The sequence below is a fragment of the Nicotiana tabacum genome, chromosome 7 (assembly GCF_000715075.1).
Source record: "Nicotiana tabacum cultivar K326 chromosome 7, ASM71507v2, whole genome shotgun sequence".
NCBI classification, from domain to species: Eukaryota; Viridiplantae; Streptophyta; class Magnoliopsida; order Solanales; family Solanaceae; genus Nicotiana; species Nicotiana tabacum.
This window is the reverse complement of record NC_134086.1, coordinates 150,515,797-150,541,954: the sequence shown is the minus strand read 5'-3', so window position 1 is coordinate 150,541,954 and position 26,158 is coordinate 150,515,797. Positions and strand designations below refer to the sequence as shown.

At 34.8% G+C, this 26,158-nt stretch overlaps 3 protein-coding genes and 1 non-coding gene across 8 annotated transcripts; 1 reads left to right on the top strand and 3 right to left on the bottom strand.

The window, feature by feature from the left end:
• Nucleotides 1-3,857: 3,857 nt before the first annotated feature.
• On the bottom strand, nt 3,858-7,697 carry LOC107807620 (putative E3 ubiquitin-protein ligase RHB1A). 4 transcript variants are annotated; one of them, XM_075217859.1, is made up of 6 exons: nt 7,502-7,697; nt 7,330-7,425; nt 5,712-5,863; nt 4,782-5,154; nt 4,543-4,652; nt 3,858-4,299 (listed from the first exon to the last, which is right to left on the bottom strand). In XM_075217859.1, exons 3-6 carry the CDS (start codon nt 5,775-5,777, stop codon nt 4,276-4,278), a joined length of 573 nt encoding a protein of 190 aa, XP_075073960.1. In that variant the 5' UTR covers nt 5,778-5,863; nt 7,330-7,425; nt 7,502-7,697; the 3' UTR covers nt 3,858-4,275. The 4 variants fall into 4 exon arrangements, with proteins under 4 accessions (XP_075073960.1, XP_075073959.1, XP_075073958.1 ...); XM_075217858.1 differs by having other exon boundaries at nt 7,521-7,697; XM_075217857.1 differs by having other exon boundaries at nt 5,712-5,860; nt 7,502-7,696.
• A 1,641-nt stretch (nt 7,698-9,338) lies between these two features.
• Nucleotides 9,339-9,412, bottom strand: TRNAV-AAC (transfer RNA valine (anticodon AAC)). The gene has a single exon. It is a non-coding gene; the product is annotated as a tRNA-Val (tRNA).
• Nucleotides 9,413-13,288: 3,876 nt separating this feature from the next.
• LOC107807616 (pentatricopeptide repeat-containing protein At2g46050, mitochondrial-like) lies at nt 13,289-15,145 on the top strand. Its single transcript, XM_016632038.1, has one exon. The coding sequence runs from the start codon at nt 13,289-13,291 to the stop codon at nt 15,143-15,145; it is 1,857 nt and encodes a 618-aa protein (XP_016487524.1).
• A 650-nt stretch (nt 15,146-15,795) lies between these two features.
• On the bottom strand, nt 15,796-23,781 carry LOC107807618 (uncharacterized). Of its 2 annotated transcripts, none has more exons than XM_016632040.2 (14): nt 23,333-23,781; nt 22,178-22,236; nt 21,833-21,935; nt 21,616-21,725; nt 21,410-21,478; nt 19,750-20,358; nt 18,943-19,481; nt 18,802-18,866; nt 17,887-17,990; nt 17,590-17,694; nt 17,362-17,501; nt 17,121-17,249; nt 16,530-16,682; nt 15,796-16,440 (listed from the first exon to the last, which is right to left on the bottom strand). In XM_016632040.2, the coding sequence occupies exons 1-14, from the start codon at nt 23,520-23,522 to the stop codon at nt 16,287-16,289; spliced, it is 2,529 nt and encodes an 842-aa protein (XP_016487526.1). In that variant the 5' UTR covers nt 23,523-23,781; the 3' UTR covers nt 15,796-16,286. The 2 variants fall into 2 exon arrangements, with proteins under 2 accessions (XP_016487526.1, XP_016487527.1); XM_016632041.2 differs by having other exon boundaries at nt 17,887-17,966.
• Between the last annotated feature and the right edge of the window lie 2,377 nt (nt 23,782-26,158).

Below are 26,158 nucleotides of genomic sequence, written 5' to 3'. Positions count from 1 at the left end.
TAATGCAAGAAACAGATCTTGCATATAATTTTGACCATAACCACAATGGTATAACTTTCTCTTTAAAAGAGATATTCACCATATTAGATGTTGATGAATATATGGTACTACAAAATTAATTGAGAACTCTGCAAGAGCCAATTATACTATTTTGAAGAAACAAAATTAATTATCAATAAGACATTATATTTTAGTAAGTCTCAAAGAAACTTATTTAGTTTCTAAAGCATTCGCGAAAACGATTGGTTATATTGAGGCTATAAATAAAGAAAAGATTTAATATCTTATATTACTACAACTTATAGCGGGGTGATATGTATGTGAAAAGCTACCCGCTTTATTCTCCAGTTTGTACTACACAAATAAAAGAATGCCACAATAAAATAGAAGTTTATTGATATAAAAACTCATATCATAATAAACTTGGAGTTTATTGATAATTTTACACGTCATGGTGTAAACCTGAACTTTATCAATATTAATAATTTATTCAGTTGGCATAGTTGCTTTAGCCATGTTAATTTACGTATGATTTGCAAAAGTAAAAGAGAATTCACATGGGTAAATATTAAAGAACTAGAAAGTTCTTTATGAATTCTCTTATGTTGCTTGTTCTCGTTAATTAATAAACCAACTAGAATTGGGATTGAATCCAATGAATGCTAGAAATATCAAATGTGAATATGAGCTCATTCACCTGCCATGTATACCACATAAGATGCATCTATGAGATGATTACATGTGCGATTATTACTAACCCGCAACCTGGTGTTTGCAAGGTAATTTGCTCCATAATTAATTTAGAGCATATTCCGGGTTTTTTATTTAAGATAGTTCATCTTGATAAGTTGGTATACATCACAATTGATTTAGCAAAATAATTTATTGAGTGCCTCCACTTAATAGCTAAATTATTGCTTATGAGAACAAAGTTATATATATCAGTTTGATATACGTTATACGAAAGTATATTACATTCTCCCCTCACAAGTGGTTTAGGGTCAGGAACCAAATAATTTCATCTTTTTATTATTGATATGTGATGTATATTTTGATTAATACCATATCACACAAAGATGAGTTTCCAAAATTGAGGAAGAAAGTTAGGTTTTCTAACATGAGGGGGAGACATGATAAACAATTGAGAAACAGTTACGTGGAACGAATTATCATGTGTACATCTAGATCCTCGAATAAGATAATATGAACTTGAAATTCATAAAAGGATAATTCATTTGCAATATATTGCAAAGCATGCCAGACGCATTTGCTGACCCAAAGAAAGTAACTATATTCTCATTGCAAATGCTCCAATTAAGTCCTAGAAGGACAAAGTCTATGGTATGCTTAAAGTGTATAGACAAATCGGTTTCAAATAAACTTCTTGATAAAGAAGATGAGCAAATGATCAAAATGATCATAATAAAGGAGGCAAGTGATCTAGAAGATCACATGACATAACACTTCATAAAATCTCATGAGAGATTCAGGTACCTGAATATATAAATTAAGAGATCTCTATGTTTTGTCTTTATGGAAAAAAAAATATTATAACTGATATAAAATATTCGTCGACGACATCTATGATAGCGCCAAGTATAGATGAGGATCTTAAGTCTGTCGAATAAAGACACAAAAAATATTGGCCAAATGGAAGAGATACAATTCGAACAAAATTGGTTTCATACGAAAGACATATAGTTTTGGACCTGCGGTTCAAACACTTGAAAGTATAAAGCCAATGGTGTGTACAATCACTTGTATCCATGTTATGTCTAGCATGACATAAAAACTTGATATGCATCTAAAGTTCATTCATATAGCTTATATGACAATCCTTGAAGGATTTAAATTGCTTAAAGCATATAGAATTCTTGGTCATGAAGTACTACATCCTAAGTGTAATTTCTGCACATTTGTAACTTGCTATAACTATAAACATGATAATGTGATAGCGAGGATTTTCAAGGTGCAACATATTGATTGGAGTTAATTGGCTGATTTATTTCACCAATTCTCTACCGACGTCAACCTTCAAGAAGCTAGTGCACAAGATTGGGATGTGAAGACTCAAAGATGTGAATTGATGCTCTCAATAGGGGAATTAATACGCGTTGCACTCTTTTTCCCTTACAAGGTTTTGTCCCACTGGGTTTTCCTTGCAAGGCTTTTAATGAGGCAACCAAAAGGCGTATTGTTAGATATGTGTACTCTTTTTCCTTCACTAGAATTTTTTCCCACTGGGTTTTACTTTAGTTAAGGTTTTAACGAGGCACATTATCCATTGAATAGACATTCAAGGGCGAGTGTTATAAATAGAATTCCATTTAAGGTGAATGCCTATATTTTAGGGTTTGTTACTTGATGGCTAAGTTATTTTTTCCCTATAAATAAAAGAGTTTTATTCCATTATAATTAATCCCAAAACCAAAAAGAATTCTCGCTTTCTTTTCTTGAGAAGAATGCTCTGGTCTGGCATAAATGCAACTAGATCATCTATGATTTGCATCTGCAAGAATGAAGGACAGAAGATTGGAAAACTAAAAAGAAAGCCAGGGCGTCCGGTGGATGAAGTCTACCTTTGTAATGTCAGGCTGACAAAAAAGGAATGGAACTAGAGAGTCGGGAACTTTCACTGCAACTGAAGAGGCTCACACCTTACTTTGCAATATTCTTCTTCGTTGTTTTATAACATCTTTGATTTATTTTCCGTCTAATTTTATCTGAATTTGGTTTTTGATTTCTCATATGATGATCGATACTAGTACTACTAGCTTTCAGATTGCGACAAATTTGGACTCGTGCACCCTAAGGGTCATTTAAACGGGTAACGCTTCCTAAATAATTTTTTTTCTATTTCCAAAAATCAAACTCGAGACCGCTAATTAATAGAGGAAATATTATATTGGTTCCACTAACTCCCTTAATGGTGTTGAACTTGTTCTATTTATTTTTTTGGGTGCAAAACAAATGATTGGAATCCTTGGACTCTTTCTCGTTAACTAGGTTTAGAATGAAAAAAAGTGATTTTGAGTAAAAGCAGAAGTAATTTTTGAGAATAAAAAAAACTAACTTCTCTTTAAAAGCTACTTTTTTGAAAAGTACTTTAAAAAAAAATACTTAAAACACTTTTTAAAAGTTTGATCAAACACTAATTGCAATTAATAACCAAACACAAACTGCATTTCATCAAAAATATTATTTTTTAAAAATACTTTTGACAAAAATACTTTTCAAAATAAGTTGGTTGAGAAGCTTGGCCAAACAAAGTATGAATTTTTGCATTGGCTGTCGTCAAATTGTTGAATTATACAAGTTGATATGCATATATTATGGTAAAACTTAAAAATCACTTTGACACAGCGCTCAATCCGGATTTAATTTAATTAATTTATTACGCTGGTTGGCTCGACGTGAAAAACTAGATTTACAAGTAGCGTCAGAATTGAGACTTTAAAACGTAGTAACTAAAATACATGATACGTAATTTGAGTTGTAGTTTGGTGATTGTGATTTCATCTCACGCATCACAATGTACTTGCCTTACGTAATTCAAGAAAGTTGTTTGGATTACAGCTTTGAGCTACTCAAACTTTTGGAATCACTATATTGACTTCTCCTTATCCCAGACACCGCTGTGTTTTTGGTAGGACGAAAAAAAAAAAAAATTATGTACAAGACTGTCAAATGTCCTGAGCATCAACATCAACAACCCAGTAAAATTACACTAGCGGGGTCTGGGAAGGGTAGATTGTACGCAAGCCTTACCCCTACCCGGAGGGGTAGAGGTCCGGAGCAGCGGAAACGGAATTTTTCAGAAGAGACAAAACCAGGACTATCAAATGTGCCCATAAAACTGGAGGAATATGTCATTGCCATTATCTTTGACAGAAGAATCTGTACAGCAATTGAACATAAAATTACAAAAGAAAGCGTCATACATGTACAACACATGGAACTCAGAAGCATGACTAAAAACATGTGTTTCAGAATTTAATCTTCCAGACATCAAATGCAAAACTAAAAGCTTCTTCTTGTTCTTTGGCTGCAATTAGCTCCCTTCAGCATACGTGCAACTCGCATCATCAATTGATCTTCATCGAGGGTAGGATTTACTAACATAATTTTCATATACTATTGAGAAATTACATTTTATGAGTGAACAAGCGAACACAGGCCAAGCCTCCAAGTGAAAAATAACAGCCATGTGTTTGTGCTGCTTGTGCAGACAGGTATTGACAACGATCAGCCAAGGAACTTTCGATTAGAAAAGTTTCATAGGTCTTCATATATCATATCCTGTATCAAGAAAATCAGCAGTCTTGCTCACTTTATGGATCTCAGCGACAGAAATAATGATAAAAAGAAAGCATGAACGCGGTTCGTTGTGAAATGAAAAATATAATGAAGAGCAGTAACATGAATCAAGAAAAACTCCATCCTTTTCCTCATATACTCTTAGAAAACTGATGACAGAAACAGAGTAAGGTAGAGGAGGAAAAGAAGGGGGTGAGCGAAAGAGAGAAGGAAAACAAAGTGGACCTGATTGCATATTGGGCATGTTTGACTTCTTTCCATCCACTCAAGAATGCATGAAAGATGAAAATGGTGGTTACATTTTGCAACTATTCTTGGATTGTCACCATCATATTCTGCAAAACAAGTGCAAAGTATAGACACCAAGACTATAAGCCAATCACAAACAGGTTGATTAAAAAAGTAAAAGGTACGGAAGAGGGCAAAAGTGAAGTCGCCTCTCCAAAAATGTCTATTGTATATACCTTCAAGACATGTGGGACAAACATCCTCTTCGTCAGCTGATTGAATAATAGGTGGATTTGATTTTACAAGGCCAATCCCTGTTTTCTTTAGGGAGGCAAGAAGAAATTCTGTTTCAGCTTTGCAATCAGATTGCTTAATATCTTTACAAGTACTCTCATAGCTATTGTGAAGTAATGGTTCTTCTGTGAACTCGGAACCCCTGGACTGTGGATGCCCCAAAACTACTTCAAACGGAATTGGTGCAGGAGGAGCACGGTAAGTGTCAGGTGTTGATCTATCTAGGTTCAAATCATCCAGGAAGCCAGAGGTAAGTGCAGTAGCAGCGCTATCATCAGATGTCAAGGACTCATACTCTTCAGAAGCTGGTGGGAACTGCAGAAAGAAGACGGGAACTCTATGGTCAGAGTTTGAGAAGAAAAGAAGGTCATAGGAAAAAGGTTATATTAGGAAGAGCGATCAATGAACAAAAAGGTGCCAGTCCATCTGCAGAGGACGCAAGTAGTAAAACTGATGCGTAAGACTTCAGAGAGCATACAGTATATACAAAATCAGTTGCTTTCTTTTTCCTTCAAGTTTGAGTTTCATCACGAATACAATCACTGTGTTCAGGTTTATAAGGAACCAAGAACTGAATCAAGTATTCAAGTTTCTCCTTATATAAAATCAGTAGAGGTCTTTCAATGTTGCTTAATAGAACAATGCATGAGCCGAACTTACTATTAGTACAATATTTTGAGGAACTGTTTTAGCAGGTAACACACTTACATTCAATAAGCCATCATTTTAAGAAATATCATAATATCAGCAAGCACAGACAAGTCCAAAAAGGACAATGTTATAGAAAGTGAATGAATCAATAGGACAAAATCTGGAAGAACTTATGTTAGTTGGATGTTTCCATATGTAGACTGATCGGAATCATTACTAACATAGTAAAAGATTGGTGTTCCATGAAGCTGGGGCGGCTTCCTTGAAGAGCAACAGCAACCTCCCATTCCTAGCAGTTATTTTAGTTGTCAATGTATATGTCTTATTTCCTGACACATTATCTTCTCCTTTCGTATGTATAGGCAAGGCACTGCTGAAACGAAAAAGGGAGAATGGGTGGACATTTAGAAAATATACAGAGTAATCACAAAAAAGAAATACTTGGTTAACAAGGAGTACGGCAACAGAGATATGAAGACAAGGATCAAGAATACTGCACAAAAGAGCTTCTTGAAACAACATCATAAAACTACTTTCTGTTGGATCTCACGTAATACATGTCAGCTATAACAATTTAGGACCAAGCTAAGTACTTAGTTTATGCTCCTCCGCATAGTTTGAAGAAACTTCTTTGCTTTTCTTCAATTTCTATACTGAAAGTCCCTAATTCTATGATAACAAAGACAAATCATAGGTGGTTAAACTCACTTCTTTGCACGAAAACATTGATGTTAATACAGGCTGAGACACTCTTTGTACCGACTCTCAACCAACATGTTTCCTAATTAAAACAACAAAGACAAACGCTTAAAAAAAACTAGTCATGGAATAACACCACAGGAGTCACAGAATACAAGGTCATGTACAGGCTTGGCAATCCACCATTAGAATACTGATCTCATCATCTGATTGAGCCTGCCCATTTCGATATGGAGACTTTGTACTAAACATGTTCCAAAGATTGCATATGGACTGACTTATAGAAGCAAATTATCTAATATGTATAAATCAGGCTTATAGTAACCCAATTAATTTGGGAGATTAATGATGGTCTGTCCTATGGACTTGAACTTTGCCTAAGAATCATTGGTTATGCTACATATTTACAAACCACAAGACTTCAACAACATTTTCTGGTTACAACTACTTCACCAACAAGCACTAGCACTTGTTAAGTCAAACAAAACAAATCCTTTGAGGAAATGTTAACTCGCGAAAGGTGAAATACTGAAATGATAGCACAAACTGAGAAAACAGAAGCTTTACACAAGAAACCTGATCAGTAGACCACAACCTAATAAAATTTCACAAATTCTAACTACAGCATCTTCAGTTTCAAAAGCATGCACATATACAGGCAGTGGCACACCAAAAAGACCATCGAGGAAAATAGCACTTTTACCTAGGCAAAAGAATAAAATAGTGCAAACTAAGAAAAGCAGAATCTACACTCAATTGATAAACCAACCGGACAGCAACAAAAACTTCACCTCAATTCTAAGCTAGTTGGGGTAGCTTAGGCTATATAAACCCTCATCCAAACAAATTTCAGAAAATTAACTAAAACCACCTTCAGTTTCAAAAGCACATACATAAAGAAGCAGTGGCACACCAGAAATACCTAGAGAGAAAAAATAGAATCACTTTGCTAAAAGACAATAGAATTAAGAGGACAAACTCAGAAAAACAGAATCTTTACACAGGAAACCTGACCCATAGACCAGACACAATAGGTTTCAGAAGGCTAAACTACACCCAATATCAGTTTCAAAAGCACAAACATACACAGTCAGTTGCACAGCAGAAAGAAGACAAACTGAGGAAAAACAGAAGCTTTACCTCGCCAAATATCTTGCTTCTTCTTTCTTCTGAAAAAGGTGTCTGCTTGAAATGAGTAACTAGATAGGTGAAAAACAGAATCTTTACTGAAGAAACCTGATAAATAGACCACACCCAAATAAATTTCAGAAAAATTAAAAACATATGTATAATAAAGAGGCAGTGGCAATACCTAAAAACAGAACCTTTACCTTACTAAAGATTCTTCTTTTTTTGTGTTTGGTGAAAGAACAAGCTTGAAATGGTAATTAATGGGATGAAGAAGAATCTAAGGCAGTGAATGGTGAAGGGGCTGCTGCTTGACTTTTGAAAAGGACAAGGAAAAAAACTGAACAAAAGGAGTTCCATTCACTGTGTTGTCACCTTTTTCAAACTTTTTGGTAGAGATGGGAGTTAATGCGAATAGTACAAAGTTTAGGGGTCGGCACAGAAAAAAACAAAATGATCAGTATAGAAAATTCGGAAATGGACATGTTTGTCCCTGTACTCTTTAAAAATGGTTATATTTGTCATTCGTTATACTTTTTTGATATATTTATCCTTACCATTATACTTTAGGATCATATTTGTCCCTATACTCTTCAAAGAGGGTTACATTTGTCCTTTGTCATACTTTTTGACATATTTATCCTTACACTTATACTTTAGAATTATATTTGCCCATCGTCCATTAAATCCTCATGTCCCACCTTTCTTTTCCTACATGGTGCTTATGTGGATTTCTTTTTCCTCCAATTTAAATATGGTCAACTATTTAAGATAATTTAATCCGCCCACCCAATTTAACCCTAAACCATAAACCATAATTTGGTTGTCTGCACTTATTTATGTCTTTGGGCAGCCAATATATAAAATATAGTGGCTTCATTCTGATAATTCACATTACTCTAATATTATTCGTCATTGTAGGTTTATGTTAAACCAGGTCGAAGATAAGGGGTGGAGCTAGAGTATTAGGTATGGTTTGAATGAACTCTATAACTTTTGTTTAGATTTGTGTTCTATTAGGAAATACATTAAATATGTATAAATATTTAATTACGAACTTAATAACTAAAATGAGTATGAGCAAGATCAGAACCCATAAACTTTAAATCATGACTCTGCCATCCAAAAAGTTGAATTATTTAGATATACTTTTTTAAATATGTAATTTTATTTTATTTTTGAAAAACATGAAAATTATATACCCAAATCACAAAAAAAAACTAGATGTTTTGACCCTTGTAATCGAATTCTTTCATATAAAATGAGAGGAGGGAGCAATATTTTCTTTTCGAGAAAAAATATGTTTGAGGAAACCATCCTAGACAATATTAGGCTTCTGGCAGTGCTCTATTTTAAGCACGGACCTTTGTCATTAATTCCATTGTTGTGCAACTTCTCGTAATTTAATTTGGTTACTGCAATAATTGTAAGTTGTATCAGATTAGTGATTTTGAGTTCAAAGTTCTTGTTTGCCAATATGTTGCCGCTGCTATCCGAAAAATATGGAGCCGAAAAAGAACATTATCTTAAATAGGTGACCATATTTAAATTGGGTGGACGGATTAAATTATCTTAAATAGGTGGCCATATTTAAATTGGAGGAAAAAGAAATCCACATAGGCACCATGTAGGAAAAGAAAGGTGGGACATGGGGATTTAATGGATGAGGGGCAAATATGATCCTAAAGTATAAGTGTAAGGATAAATATGTCAAAACGTATGACGAAGGACAAATGTAACCCTCTTTGAAGAGTACATGGACAAATATGATCATAAAGTATAATGGTAAGGATAAATATATCAAAAAAGTATAACGAAGGACAAATATAACAATTTTTAAAGAGTACAGGGATAAATATAACCCTTTTCCGTAGAAAATTTGCATGTTTTTGGATACGACGAGTACAATAAGCTATCGGGACACAAAAAAGTACAATAAGCTATTCTACGGTGGTGTTTTTTCCTGTTTTCTCCCAATATTATAGTGGTGATTGACGGTCGAAAAGATAGATGGTAAAATTTGGCGTCGCCCGGACTCGAACCGGAGACCTTCAGTGTGTTAGACTGACGTGATAACCAACTACACCACGACACCATTTGATGCTTTCCTTCTAACAACATTTTAAAATATATTTAATATGTTTGAAAAATAAAAACACTTTACCAAAGAATTATTCAAATATCTACTTAAAATAATATGAATACATACAAAATATATTAAGTCACTGAATTGTAAATAATGTGATTATTATATATAGTCATATACTTAAACAAAAATTATCAAGATAACGTTCGTTGAGTATGGTGCAAACAACCCAATAAGCAAAATGCGCATAAAATATGTATAATGAGACATATTACTACGTCAAGTGGTAATGTAGCTAATGCGCCTCGACTTTTAGGACGTAGTTCTGTGAGTTTTAGCCTCGTGATTGTCTCGTGGCAGGTACTATGTGATTTATAATGATGAAAATGTCATAAATTAAATTGTATAAACAATTAAACATTATTACCATAATCCATGGGGGTCTTGAACTATTTTGATGGGAAAAAAAAGGAGAATTAACTTAAATAGTTGTTCATTTATTTATGTGTACCGGTTAGAAAAAGTAAATAGTGAATCCGACGTATTATTTGCGTAAAAATCCCGAAAAAGAAAGATCTCATGCAGCCCGCCATAGAAGTCATCCAATAGTCTGTAGAAGCCACCTCCTTAGCCGCAACACAGGAGAATTAATAAAAGAAAATCACAACGAAAGTGAAAGATGTGTGGCTAAAGTATTTAAAGGTGTAACCATCAATGTATTTGCAGGCCTAAAAAGGCATTTTACATAATAATAATAATAATAACAAGTGGTGGAAAGTGGAGATGACATTCTTGTCAATATTGTACCCAAGTTGCTTAAAAAGATAACCACTTTAATGGTGTTGCGGCTGACAATCAAATTCTAGGTATAATAATGATGATAATTAGCACGTAAAACTACAGACAATTGTGTCTTTCTTCGTGACCTTTCGGCAAAGTCATCTTGTCTATTTCTCCATTCCTACTGCCGCCCATTTATATGAGTATTATGTATGATAATTCATATACAAATTAAAGACTGGAACTCTAACGGAATGTGCTTGAAGACATGACAAAATATAGTACTCCATATTGTTAAGAAAAGATATGTGCTCCGAATGAAATAAAAACTGAGAGAATTTTCATTACTTAACTAGTCGCGATACGTACCGCTATTAAGTATATCATCGCCTTGAGGTCTTAGGTTTGAGAGATGAAAATAGAGAATTTATTAGTATGGAGCATTTTACTCTTCTTTGGTGGACCTATTTGAAAGTAAATTTGAATTAATCGAGTCAATAATTTTTGAAATTCATGAGTAGTTAAAAAGACGAAAATACATATATCCCCTAAAAATGATGGGAGTTATTTGTATATTTCAATATGAACTTCAACTTCTTTTCTTCGTTTGAGAGAAATGGAATGCTCTCGAATAAATTTTCATTCTTTTATGGCATAATACACATTTTTCCCTCTGGATTTTCCCCACCACCCCACCCTTTTTTTTTTAATAATAGAAAACTAAACTTTGTAGGGTCCTAATTGCATGTTCATATCTAGAGCTTGTTCACCAAGGAAAATTAAGCACATTATGTAGGAAGAAAAGGATGTATGACACCGTAGCTCATATCGGTGGTTCCTAATCACATCTAGTCACTCTTCAACCAAAATAGCGTAAAGCATTTATTAGAATTTTTTTAAAGAAAATAAATCACGTCCCTGAAAATATTTTTCTACCGCACCAAATATGCTTTATAAAATACTCCTTCCGTTCTAAACCTATTTCCTTTTTGATCCGTTCCAAAAAGAATGAATCATTTCTAAATTTTGAAATAATTTAGCTTAAACTTACAATTCTACCCTTAATGAGAAGCTTTTATAACCACACAAATTCTCTAAGCCCCTTTTTTAACTTGTTTAGGACCATAAATTTCAAAAGTCTTCATTTTTTCTTAAACTCCGTGCCCAGTCAAACAGGTTCACATAAATTGGAACGGAGGGAGTAGTGAGTTACTTAGAGCCTGTTTGGCCAAGCTTCTAAGAGGTCAAAAGTACTTTTTCCCTCCCAAAAAGTACTGTTTTAAAAATTTAAGCTGTTTGGCTAAGATAAAGAAGTACTTTTGGCCGACAGTAGAAGCAGTTTTTCTGTTTTTGGGAAGAAACAGAAAATTCTAACTTCTTCCAAGAAGCAGAAGCAGAAGCAGAAAATTAATTTATTCAAGACAAAACTATCCTCGCCTTAAAATTTATACTTTTCAAATTATCCATTACTAATTTAAGTTTTTTTTTCATATTTGTTTTTGATTTTTATCATTCTCTTAAATTTAAAGATATCATATACATGAATCATATTATACTTTCCAAAATCTTTATTGACTTTTCTTGTTTTTGATTTTTTTTGGGTGTAATGTCTTGTGACTTTTCAAATTATCTTCTTCTTTTTTCACTAAAGCAAATTATCTACCTCCTTCTTTGGATTATCAATTCTTTTCCTACAAATAATTATTTATAATTTCTTCTGTTATAGGTTATTAGTTCTCGAATCTTTAAAACAATTATCAAATCTAATTTGTAAAAATTACCTACAAATAGGTAATAAATTTTACGATTTCATCACATAATCTATTTATATATTATTAAAAGATGAAGAAAAAATATCCACATTAATCCAAGTGGCAGTCTCACAATAGGCCGCTAGGCATTTATGATAAAGTTGGTTAGGTTAGGTAATAATTAGTTTCTAATTTAAATTTTTTAAAAAATAAATTATACATTATGTGTTGCTAACAATTAGTTACTCTTTAAAATTATTTTTATTTTACGCTCAATGCCATATTTCAAGTTTGTCACTCAGAATCATCTAATTTCATCCGACGATATTCTTCTACCGATAAGTAATTCAACTATTATACTATGAAGACACTACTGCAAAGATTGAGGAAGGAGATGGGTCTTCTCACATTCATTTAGAAATGCAAGACAAATCTTCTATTAATATGGAGGCGTTGTATGGTAGAAGCAGAGATCAAATTATTGAAAATTATTATCATGTGTGAGTGACTTTACTTATTATTTCACGGTGGATTATCAATATATAGTAATTTATGGAATATTCTTCTAATTCATGAGAATTGACGTATTTTGATAATTCAAATCATTATGTAACAATAAGTAATTATACTAGATAATATTATATACTTTGGTATAACTATATATGTTAAATTGAGTTAAATCTTTATTATGTTTGTTTACTTTATATTTTATATTTTATATTTTAATTAAATAAAATAAAAAATAATGAAAGTCTCTTACAAGAAATATTTAAGTTTATTTTTATTTTTAAAATAATTATAAGACCTTGTACTATCCTTTTTGGTAATTTGACACTTAGAAGCACCTTTTAGAAAGATTGGTCAAACACAATTGTTACAAAAGGTACTTCTTAAATGAATTGGCCAAACACAAACTGTTTTATTTCGAAAGTACTTCCGGAAAAAAATACTTCTGAAAAAAGTACTTTTTAAAATAAGCAGATTTTGACAGTTTGGCCAAACGGGCTCTTAGTTTTCTTCGTTTCAAATTATTCCTCCTTTTTCATTTTTGCCATATCAAATTCTTATTCAGTTCAAAAGAATCATAAGTGAATAATGCTTCTAATTCAAATACACCATTGCCCTAACCTGATATCAAAATCTAACTCCTTTTTTTTCGCATTTCCAACTTGAATGATAATACAATTATAAGTGACGTTATATACTCTAGTAATTTATTATGGTCAAACATTCAAGAAAAATGTTAAAGATAATACAGTACAAAAGATTGCTCAATCTTAATTTCTGTAACCATCCAAAGATTGTATGGCCAGTCATTTCTCCGGGCCACTAGTGTGGCTATTTTCCGCAATCCATGATTATTACTACCAAATACCGCTACATTCCAATTCCAATCATTTCCTTTAACCAGCAGTTATTATTTCTAACGACCACTGCCGCCACCATTAGTTCACCTTTAGCTAGAGTAGAAGCTTCAGTTCCTACTGTTAAGCTTACCCATTATAATGATTCAAGTAAATCCCACACTTGTATTTCCAATGCCCTTAAAATTTCAGCAAAAAGGGGCAATTTTGATGAAGGTAAACTCATACACGCAAATATAATTAAGTTGGGTATGACTAGCGTGCTTTCCCTGGGAAACCAGCTCTTGCATGTTTATGTAAAATGCAAAGAGCTTGCTGATGCATGCAAGCTGTTCGATGAAATGTGCGTTAGAAATATTGTAACTTGGAATACGTTGATATGTGGTTTGAGGTATTCTACGGAGCATTTTAATGCAAATATTCATCTGGGGTTCCGTTATTTCAAGCAAATGTTGATGGAATCGGTGCCTCCTGATTGCATTTCTTTCTGTGGGTTGCTCCGACTGTGTCTGGAGTTAAAGGATGGTGTTTGGTTGGGTAAGGAGTTACATTGTGCAATTGTGAAGCTGGGATATGATCAAAGTTGTTTTCTTGGTGCCAATCTTGTTGATCTGTATGCAAAGTTTGGGTTGGTTGGAGAGGCTAGGTGTGTTCTTGATGGGGTTTTGGCGCGTGATTTGGTGTTATGGAATGTTATGATTTCTTGCTATGTACTGAATGGTTTGGGTGACGAGGCTTTCTGTTTATTCAATTTGATGAGATTTGAGGGGTTTGAGGGGGATGAGTTTACATTTGCTAGTCTACTTAATTCCTGCGCGAGTTTGGGGTTTTATGACTTAGGTAGGCAGATACAAGGACTTGCCATTAAAATTTGCCTTAACATGGATGTGGTGGTTGAAAGTGCACTTGTTGATATGTATGCCAAGAATGAACATATAACCGATGCTCGCAAGGTTTTTGACGCGATGGCCTTCAGAAATGTGGTCTCTTGGAATACTATTATTGTAGGTTATGGACGCCGTGGAGATGGGAAGGAAGCTGTTGACCTTCTGAAAAGGATGTTAAGAGAGGATTTTGTTCCTGACGAACTCACTTTGGCTAGTGTCCTTAGTTCATGTGGTAACTTAGCGATGGCCCCTGAAGTTATACAAGTACATGCTTATGCAGTAAAATATGTATGCTCAAATTCTTTATCAATTGGAAACGCATTGATAAATGCATACTCAAAGTGTGGTAGTATTGTTCATGCTTACCAGTCCTTCAGCTCAATAAAAGCACCAGATCTTGTGTCATGGACCTCAATGATTGGAGCTTATGCATCTCACGGTTTTCCAAAGGAAGCTATTCAACTTTTTGACAAAATGTTGGTAAATGGTGTGAAGCCAGATAGAATTGTATTTCTAGAGGTTCTCTCTGCATGTAGCCATGGTGGTCTTTTTTGTAAAGGGATGCAGTATTTCCGTTTGATGACTAATTTCTACCAAATTATGCCAAGCTCAGAACACTATACCTGTCTCGTAGATCTTTTAGGACGATTAGGCCTTCTGAATGAGGCTTATGAAGTTGTAAACTCAATGCCAGCTGAATCCAAAGCAGATTCCCTGAAGGCTTTCATTGGCTCTTGTAATATCCATGGAAATATGAATTTGGCAAAATGGGCAGCAGAAAAGCTTTTTGTTATAGATCCGAATGATACTGCTACTTACGTCCTTATGTCAAACCTGTATGCCTCTGATAGTAATTGGCTTGATGCAGCCTTGATCTGGAAAATGGCAAGAGAGAGGTTGCATAAGAAGTCACCAGGCTGTAGCGTGGAAATTGCTGGTGGAATTAACAGATTAGCATGAAAGTGACAAATCCTTCACTGTAGTTGCAAGCACTTAGGCTGTCTTTGGCATGAAAATGCAAGAGAACACTTAGGCTGTCTGCACAACAGTGGTGTAAAGCATGTTATTGCCTACTCCTGCACATGATGTCCCAAGAAAATTTTGCAAAGATTGTGAAGGGTGGTTGTCTATACTGTTGCCATTTGTCTATAGAGATTTATTTGAGATGGAAACTCAGATTTTATCTGTACCTTCATTAGGATCTGTATATCTCAGAGGACTCAAACTTCCATTCAGAGGACGCATGGTTTTCCCCTCATCCTTTTGATGCTAAACTTTTCATGGCTTAACCATAATCGGCAACTCCCTCAGTTACGATTAAGAGGAAAAAGGAACAATTGATGAACTCAGTGCTATTGGAAGTGGAATTGTTAACCATGAGGTTGCACATTGATCCCCAGCACCCAAAGCTGATATTATCCCCTTTGGATTGAGGCATATGGATGTCTCCAATAAGTAAACACATACAGAAAGAACCAGAAAGTTTACTGTTTCCCTTTCCTCCAATGGGGAAAAGCTAAAAATTGGGAACCTCATTCCATGAACATCTTCTAAAAGTGTAATAGAGAGCATATACATGCTAACAATTGACGCAGTGAGCCATGCAGCAGTACATATAAGGGATTTTATGAGCATAACATTGGAACAGTGTTTACAGACTTCACCAACATTTAAACATGTTGGGTCTAACTTGCATCTCCACCACCATTATGGACTTGACGGAGAAAGAATAAAACAAAGTTAGTATACCTTGGACCTTTCTCTTGCACCAATTTTGCTTTCCTTTTTCATCTTCCCTATTGTAAGCTATAACCTCTCTGACTATACAAAATGGACCTAATCTGCTTTTGCTTCCTATAAACAATGTTATATAAAACAGGACACCAATGGTTGAGTATCCCTAAGATCAAAGGATAACTTCAAAAAAAAAAAATAAAGAAAACTATTTGAGAACAACTAACAAACATTTGATTCCCCTTATCCACTAATCACCTACCTAATAGGGAGAAGTGTCCTCCTGATGGTGCAGTTCATTGTCTGTTTTCAGCATCAAGCAGCTCTATATGTTATGTGCTTGGGCTCAAGTAGATTCTAGTATGATCTATCTACCATCTCTTTCATTATTACCACTGAAAGAATTTTGACGAGCCAACTCATAATTTTCTGATTGAGGTTGTTCGTTCTCGCAGTTTACTGCTGCTGCTTTTGAACAGAGGAAAAGAAATGAAGAAGTATATATTGAAACATGCCATACGCTGCAGAAATGACACATTAAAATGTCAGAGAAAGACTGGAAGAGGATAGAGAGAGACATAGAAGGACAATTTTTTATAGCTGTTCATACCTGTGCCAAATCCAGTAATTTTGACTTGTTTCTAATCTCCAGCTAATAGCAGCCATTGCTAATGCAGTGAATCCAGCAAGTAAAAAGCCCCACCAAAAGCGCTTTAGAAGTGACCGAATGAAATTATGAATCCATGCTTTTACAGTTTCCCATCTGCATTCAGTTCATGCTTAGCCGAAATAGTAGAGACAAACAAAATATCATAAAGTAATCCTTATATTTTTATTGCTAGAATCCTTGCTGTTTTTTTTCTTCCTTCACAATTGAAAAGTGTAGGTATGGCTTATGGAAGATAAACATGGATCATATGCTTGATTATGGGGAAAGCTTTCAGAGAAGTTCATAAGCTCAGCCTCAATATTCTGTATGGAGTTGTTGACAAAATTAGTTGAAAATCGTTAAAAATGAACCTGTGGTAACTGATTTCTATTGCAAGGGACCTTTGAATGTAATCCTATAAAGATCATACATTTTGCAAAACCAAAACTTTGCTATAAGAGTATGATTATATATGAAAAATGAAATACTATCATCTTTCAGCTTTATTTTAAATTACAGGTCTAAATTTTTCGGATCAGGAAATCCACCTACCTGTTGAGCATGTTCAAACAAATTTCTGTTGGAAAGGAAATCCACCTATGATGAGTAAAGAATTCAACGAGGAACCCAATTAACAGACCCACAGTCCCAATAGCCACGACAAGAATAATGTTCGAGGACCTGTAAAATGTTCAACCAGGTTAAAGCTGATCCACACGGTCCAATCACTAGAAAGCCCCAGCCAAACTTTTTTTTTCTTTCTGATGAAGAGAAAACCTCATTTGAAATTTACCTGGTCGGTCCACTTTCAGCCATGAGGGCTGTCAGGATTGCAACAACAGTGTGAATGGTCCTCTTTGAAACTTCATCGATAGCAGCCAAGTATACAAAAGTACTAACAACAGCCATGAAAGATAGCCAGAAATCCATGAACTGGGGCCATCAACATAAAAGAAACCATTAGATTACTTAGTCGCCAGGTGCCAAAAATGCAATATTTCAAAATCCATAAGAGTGATACCTGTAAGACATGGAAAGTCAGTGCACACCAAGTGCCAACATCACATGCATGATACAGACCACTTGAGATACCACTTGATGTGTAAAGAACCCATTCAGCAAATGCCTGCAGAAGAAAGGAGAGTTTTACCTTTTAAACATAGAAAATGAAGAATCCAAGGAATAGCTCTTTCTCAAGTTCATCCGCTTGTCTGCTTAAAATATAACCCTGGATACCTGACTTTTATAGCATTTTCAATTGAGCATCAATCAGAAGAAATTAATGGTCTTAGGAAGTTATCGGATTAGCTAATATTACCTTATGACGGAGGGCCCAGTAAGCAGGGAGCAAAGCTGCAGCATTGGATGCAATAAGGGAAATTGATTGCCACATGTGTCCTACATCAGTTTTCAGCACTTGTCCTTTAAAAGACTATTGCATAATTAATGACTATTAATGAGAAACTACTGACTTGAAATTTTAACAAAAACATAAACAAACACATAGTAATCAAGAGTGTACTAGCAATAGCAGAGAGCATGTTGAAACACATGCTGCAGTTGCAAATAGTTTAACACCGCATCATGATCAGAACATGTTATCAGCATTCAGAACAACAATAATCACCGGCTGAATCCAATAGTTGCCTTCTCTAGCTGTTTACTTAGAAATGATGTTCACAAATTTCTACTTCTTAAGGGTGGTGGGGAATAACTATGGGCCAGGATTATTGTTATTATTCTTCCCCCTGTTCCCAGATGAAAGACGTGCTGGAGTGAAGGGTCAATTTGCCCAACTTTTGCTGATTTTGGACATTGATTCAGTGATTTCTTAAAAATAAAAATTTGCATATTCAGAAGCTATACAGAAAGTACTATTAAGTACACATGGATTTTTGAATATTTACTAAGAATTCTTTTTTCAAATGAGAAAGTTGTCTAGGACACTGCAAATATAACTGTGTCATATAAAAAAGAAGCATATTAAGTACAAATGTTACTCCTCAGATTACCATGTGTTGAATCAATTGACAGGTTTACTCGAGATAGTACCGATTGTGCAAGACAGTAGCTGGTTAGTATAACCTGGAATGCTAGGTTCTAGGTTCAATTTTAAGTGCTAATTTAAGAGTTATCAAAAATACACAAACCGCAGAGGATATAGCAACACTTATTGTAAAATGGCTAAAGGCACAGAGACAAGTCTGAAAGTCACAAAAACACAATGGTTAACCTGAAGAAGAAACAAGTTCAATACTGCAGTCAAAGCCTCCATAGCGCCTACCGCAAGCACAGAAACTGAAAAGGACAGATTTGATTGCATGAGAACATGACGACTCAATAGCTTAATCTTCAGAAGTCATCATATACAAACCTGTAAAATGTGAGACCACTTGCATCCAACACAGACTGGCATGTCCCATGCGAAGAGCATTTTTGTGGGCATCTCTCTAGTGAGATAGACATGATAGTTTCAACCGTCGAACTATGCCTGTCGGAAATTGGGTGCCTTAACCCAAAACTCCACGTTCCTCCTCTAGCATATATGATATAAAAGCTGATGGACTTGTCACTTGCATCGTGTATCTTAAAAAACATGGAACCGTTGCTGTTGCTCGTGCTGTTTGCATAGAAGTAATCCCAGTTACTAAGAGACGGCAATCCACCATATCTGGCATATATTTCCCCACTTATCTTTGCATCTGATGTAATGCGGACATGGATATTTCCGCCAGCAGCAGCATAGGGGATGTCCAGAAGGAAAAAGGTCCAAGTGTAATTCCTCATATCTCCATCAGATGAATTACTCAAAAGAAGTCCCAAAGGGAAATTAGCAGAGTTTGAGGAAGCTTCTCTACTGATCGGTAGATAATAAGATTCAAAAGCGACAGATGGGTTTTTCCTCAGAAACGTCTGCACAGAACCATTTCAAGAATTCACAAGAAAAAAAAAAAGACATGAAAAGATTGACAAACTAAACAGGTCATTTTTGAACTGTGCAGTTTGCATTAGAAGAGAAAATGTGTACTGTACATCTAGTGTAGCATGTTCTTTTAATAAGCAGGAAGCTCAGTTATCCAAAACCACAACCTACATGATTAATGTGCAAGTGAACAAGTATATGAAATTAATGAAAAGATTTGAGAAAGATGGAAGCAGTCCAAACTCATAATAAATCCACCTGAAGTGTGTATTTTGCTGATGTACAGTTCAATCCAGCCTTATCCGCAGGACACTGAAGTACTTGCCATTCCAATGAATAACATATTGTTGTGCTCATTTCTTGGATTACTACCATGCTTTCTGACAGGTTTGCTGGCTGAATTTTAATATACCAACGACCAAGTCTAGGTAAAGGTATGACCAAAGGGGTTCTGTTTATATCAGAAGAATAATCATACACTTGTGGCAGTGGTATAGCCCCATGCCGAACATAGCACATAAGGGAAATTCCGCTGTTGCTGATGGTTCCATTAGAATGCTGTGATTGAGTAAACGTGATATTTAATGCTGTGATTATTAGCTCCTCGGCAATACTCACTACATCCAAGGAGTAGACTTTTGACCCAGCAACATCAAGACAGCTATCCTCGGCACCTCCACAAGGAGTCACATTCGCTGCAGTTATGTTATAAGATCGACTACCTATTCCACTTTCAGAAGATATATAGGTGTCCAAACATGAGAGTAAACTAATTGTTTGGTTGCAGAATTTTCCCAACATAGCAGAATTTGTACACCCTTCCACAGTTATATTACCACTGAATGAGTAAGAATGTCCTCGATTAATCTGCAAAAAGAAATCAATGAATAGAAATTAGCTAGCTAAGATATTACACTGTTGAAATGATGGGAATTAGGACTTTCAAAGAGTGGTTTTTCTTCCGTAGTGGTAAGCTAGGCTCCAAGGGACAACAGTATTAGATCTTAGAACCTCCAGATTCATGGCTAGAATAGTATTTCTTTCATTGTTATGATGAAGGAACAATAATCTTCATCATACAAGTGGACAGCATGCAAACTTGAAACACACCTGCTACCTTTTTAAGCAAACAATTTTCAGTATGTATCAAATGTCTCCTCACCAATGACTAGCCCAAAAGGGAAGAGCACAGGCTTCTCCTCAAGCAGAACACTTCCTTACCAAGGTATTTTTACGTTCACAGATTTGGTAGATCAGTTAGCCCCTTTTTGGTGTAGTGGCTGTGGCTCATTTATTAGCTACATAAACTACAACGCTCATCAATCTACAATTTCTATAGTTTCTTCCTCTAAGAAATCTTTTTCACCAGTTTCATATAATGCATGACAACATCAAAAGAAAGCTGCAAGTCATTTCCCCATGTTTCTCTAAGGTTCAGAGAATGGGAGCTATGGGAAAATCAAAATCATTATTGCTGAGCTAGTGAAAGAGCTCATGTGGACGTTTAACACGTTCTCCACTTTATTTCCCCTCCCCTCTTCGTAATCCCAAACAAGATTAATCCAGTTAGCTCTCCTTTTTCACTTCGCCCTATCCTTTAGTTCCTAGCCAAACTAACCGACCTTTCATCTTTTACTTCCACTCCAGCGAAGTACAGATTGGAATAAACATAGTGATAATTTGATTCTTTGTCGACGTAGTGAATAGGAGAGAATATCAAGTTGAATTCTTCAATAATACTGGGTATTAATTGATCACATAGAGACACCCAGACAGAATTTTCAGATAGACCAAAAGACTATTAAAAAAAACTGCCTATTCGATCATATGTTGAAAACTCAAATAGTGATATCCATAAGAAAGAAGCGCAAAAGGATACTGGCTAAAACATGGAATATAAATAAGTCAGAGCAAGTACCATTTTTGACTGTGTCCTTATAGGTCCGATGCCGTTAAAGAGACCAAAATACCATATTCCTGGAGAAATCTGTGAAAAAGCTTATTTCAAACCCAAGTAAACATGCATAAGACCACCATGAAGAGAATTTTTATCTGTCAAAAGAAAGAACAAGTATAGCACAAACAATAAACTAGCCCACAAATATTAGAAAGTTAAGAATAGACCTGCTCGTTTGTCAACGTCAAGAATATACTTCTTTGCATGGGATAGCACTTCTCAACAATTTGAAGGTCTCGTGACCCTCCAAATGAACTATTCGAGATATGATCTATCACTACAGAGAAAAGACTAATATTACTTGTTTGCGGTCACATCCTGCTATAAAATCATCACAACCACATAATGTATGTCAAATGCTCAGTCTCAGTTAAAAGATCATACCTAAACCTGTAAGAGAAGTGTTATAAACATCTGGAAGGGGTGGACTTCCTTCTCGGAAGCAGATCATCGGCAAAGTACTTACTTTTCCTATGCTTTTCAGGTTCTGCTTGCAGTTAGATTCAGGAATTAAAGATTGTAAAAGGATAAATATTGGGATTAAAAGCACGGTATGGTCAGGCGGAAAAAATTCTTAAATACCAATATTAAGGAAGCAAAGGGAGAAAATTGGAGTGCACAAAAGGAGCAAATTACATTATCATATATTTAGCACAAACAAAAAGAGCTTACAAAGTTGTAAAGTTATAAGCAAAACTTCAATGACAAAAGTATTGACCGTGAACTTACAAGGCCAACATTGGATTCCAAATCAATAGTCACTGAAGAGAACCATGGTGGTAAGTCCACTGCAGAAAGGCATGGAAACCGAAACCAGTAAGCCATTAATGAAAATAGAAAGAAACCCTTGCTACACATGTTACTTTGTATTTAACACTTGCTCACACAATTATATGTGATGCAATCAAAACTGAACGAAGTGACTTATCTAAAGATAGCCATCAAATGAGGAAATCCAGCTAGGAAAGATTTGAAAAACTGAGAGATTAACAAAATAAGAAAGCACTAATATGCCTGTAAAAAACAACATTTCTCAAATATCTACATAGATGCAAATACTGATATTCTCTTCTCAAATATCTACCAGGAGACCCTCGTATTCTGTATTTCATATCTCTTATATTGCTGGTATTTTATTATGCATTTTTATGGTACTAATATATCGGCTCCTGTTGCTTTTTTGAGCCGAGGGTTTCCTGGAAACAGCCTCTCTACCCTTCGGGGCAGGGGTAAGGTCTGCGTACATATTACCCTCCCCAGACCCCACTTGTGGGATTATACTGGGTTGTTGTTGTTGTTGTTGCAAACACAACCAAGATAGATAAAATGTTCATAGTTAAACATTAGAAAGCACTCAAGGCAAAGACCAAGCTAAACCTGCAACTGCTGAATAAAAAAGCAAGCAGCTCATGACTAAGGAGATATTAACAGGAATAGATAAACATAACCAGATTGTTGAATCAGAACAAGCTGTACGTCAGTGAAACAAATTATCCACGGACGATCAACCAGTTAAACCAACTAAAAAAACAAGAATAAAAACAGAACAAGCAACTCGGAATATTGCTCTCGTACATGTGTCACTGCAGTCATCTATTCGCGTATCGATGAATACAAGAAATCGCATCAAGCGCAAAAAACCACCCAAGAAAGCAAAATATCATGGTAAGATATCAAGAATACTAAAAGAATCAAAACCCAGTATTCCAAATTCGTCAAAATGAAACTTCAAACCCCCCTACCACAATCCCTCCCCTGCCCCATCAAACTCGCCCCCCCCCCCTCCCTCAAAACCCCCCCACACACACAAAAAAAAAAAAAGCAGCAAAACCCCACTGAGGAAGAGGAAAAGAAAAACTTTAATCAAATGATGCAATAAATTACCACTAATGTATCGCCATTCATAAGGTTTGAGCAGAGTTGTTGCATAAGTGAAGCTAGAAAGAGTCACACTGTTGTGCCGACCATCATCATCCCCACCTTCCACTTGTGAACTAAAACAAGTAGCTGTCAACACTAGTACAAATACTACTAGACAAAGATTCGAATAAGAATGACCCAGAATCATAAACATGTTTGTTTCCCCCTCCCCTTTAAGAAACTGATTATTCTTAGTACAGAGAATGAGAATGTTTTTATTGAATCATTGAAACATTCTCCTATAAATATACATTAGGAAAAAAAATCAGATTTTTATAAAGGAGTTCAGTGAATCAGAATTTTGGGTATAAAATAAATTATAGTACAAAATAAGTATTAAATTAGAGTTTGGTGAATTTTTGGAGTACGTTTTTGGATTTGTGGGTTGACTAGTGTTTTGTTGAAATTGGACTAAAAATAATACTCCACTGTATTATTACGTTAAATAAACACGCCACCATTTCCTTGGCAAGAAAGATGTGAGTGAGTTCACGCGCCTCGTGGAAGTCGATGAGTCATAGGATGGTGTAATAAACACGCTAGTGGGAAAAAGATGATGGGACAAAGTTGGAGAAAAAAAGTAGTCTCTATTAAAGTCTGAATATGAAGTTTAGTTTCTTTTTTTGTTGTGTGAATTTAGTATACTTAACAAATTGATACTCCGATTATGGGAAATAACACTAATTTATATTTATAAATCCAAATAGAGTTAGTATATCATTAATTTGGATGGATTGTAATTATAACTTTTTGCTGATCTCGTAATATACATTATTTTTTTTCTTTTTATGTTCTATTTTGTTTTAATTTACTAATTCGAGATATAAACACGAGATATAAGGCGTAATAATAACTAGTGGCAAAGCTAGAAATTTCCTCAAGGGTGTTCATACTTGTAAGAAATAAAAAAGAATTCAACAAAAAGTATTTAATATGTGTTATATACATCTAAAATCTAATATTTTACTTATATACATAATATAAATTTTTCGTAATATTTTGACGAAGGGTGGTTAATTAGCAAAAGGTGGCTTTGCCCCTGATAATAACTTCCTGTATGAAAGTGTAAGCAGAAAAGGAACAAGTTTGAGAAAAATAGGAAACTGTTATAAAATAACGACTGTAAAGTAAATAAATCAAAGACAAGTATAGAGAAAAAGTGATATATTATTCAACTTTCAGATTGATGTACATAATGAACTGAAAACTCCTCTATTTATAGAAGAAAGGAAGCAACTGCGAGGCTTTTCAGGAAGCGGCTGCAAGGCTTTTCAGAAAGCAGTTGCGATGCTTTTCTTGAGCTGCTTGTAAGCTGTCTACATGAGTTGCTCGCAACCTGCCTGTTTAATAAGAAGTTGCTGCAAATTATTTCACTGAGTTGCTTGCATTCTGCCTGCATCAGCTGCTTGAAGATAAATTTCAACAGAATACTAAATGGATAATCTTTCTGGCGGAGTAATAAATGGACATCCACAATATAATAGTTTCATAATTAAAAGATAATGTGCCTCGTTAAAATCTTACTAGGAAAAATCCAGTGGAAAAAATCCTAGTAAAGTAAAAAAAGTATACATATTTACTAATACACATTTCTAGTAGCCTCGTTAAAAACCTTACAAGAAAGACTCTATGGAAAAACCTTAGTAAGGGAAAAAGAGTACAACACATATTTCACTCCCACTGACGAAAACCTTGTTTCAAATATTTGAGTCTCCGCATTCTAATCTTGCATATCATTTTCTCAAGTTGAAGTTGGCAAAAATTTAGAGAATAAATCTGCCGGATTATCACTTGAACGGATTTGTTGCATATCAATGTCACCATTTTTCTAAAGATCTTGTGTACAGAATAATTTTGGTGAAATATGCTTCGTTCTATCTCCTTTTATAAATCCTCCATTCAATTGGGCTATGCATGCAGTATTGTCTTCGTATAAACTTGTGGATCTTTTATCACATTTAAACCCACATTTTTCTTGAATTAAATGAATCACTGATTTCAACTATACGCATTTCCTACTTTCTTCATGAATACTTATTATCTCAACATGATTTGAAGAAGTAACAACAATAGATTATTTTGTGGAGCACCATGATATGACAGTACCTCCACATGTAAGTAAGTACCCGATTTTAGATCGAACTTTATGGGGATCAGATAAATAATCTGCATCTGCATAACTAACAAGATATGCACTACCTTTGTGGCATAAAATAAACCCATTTCAAGAGTTTCTTTTAAATATCACAATATATGTTTAATCTCATTCCAATGTCTCCATGTAGGAGAAGAGCTATATATTGCTAGTAAATTAACAGAAAATGTTATGTCAGACCTTGTAGCATTAGCAAGATACATAAGTGCACCAATTGCTGAGATAGGGTGTTTCAGGACCAAGGAGTTTATCATCCTCTTCTGGAGGTTGGAACAAGTCTTTATTCACGTCAAGTGATCGAACAATCATTGGTATACTCAATGGGTGCGCTTTGTCCATGTAGAAGCGTTTTAAGACCTTTTCTATATAGGTAGATTAATGGATAAAGATCTTGTCTATTAAATGTTCAATTTTCAAACCAAGACAAAGTTTTGTCATTCCAAGATCTTTCATCTCAAATTCTTTCTTACGATATTTAATTGTCTTTTGGAACTCTTCTAGAGTTCCAACAAGATTTATGTCATCAATATAAACAGCAAGTATGACAAATTCTGATGCTATTTTTTTTTTATAAAAATATATGGACAAATAACATCATTTATATAACCTTCTTTCAGCAAATATTCACTAAGGCG

Bases quoted from the DNA above. Each gene is read 5' to 3' on its own strand.
- LOC107807618 (XM_016632040.2), bottom strand. From the start codon at position 23,522: ATGTTTATGATTCTGGGTCATTCTTATTCGAATCTTTGTCTAGTAGTA. The intron at 21,726-21,832 runs GTATGATCTTTT...TTTTCTCTGTAG, and splicing joins CACTTCTCTTACAGGTTTAG to TGATAGATCATATCTCGAAT. The intron at 17,250-17,361 runs GTAAATTTCAAA...AACATTTTACAG, and splicing joins GCTGAAAGTGGACCGACCAG to GTCCTCGAACATTATTCTTG.
- LOC107807616 (XM_016632038.1), top strand. From the start codon at position 13,289: ATGATTATTACTACCAAATACCGCTACATTCCAATTCCAATCATTTCC.
- LOC107807620 (XM_075217859.1), bottom strand. From the start codon at position 5,777: ATGGGAGGTTGCTGTTGCTCTTCAAGGAAGCCGCCCCAGCTTCATGGA. The intron at 5,155-5,711 runs GTTAGTAATGAT...TTCTTTCTGCAG, and splicing joins GAACACCAATCTTTTACTAT to TTCCCACCAGCTTCTGAAGA. The intron at 4,300-4,542 runs GTCCACTTTGTT...TTCTTGATACAG, and splicing joins CATGCCCAATATGCAATCAG to GATATGATATATGAAGACCT.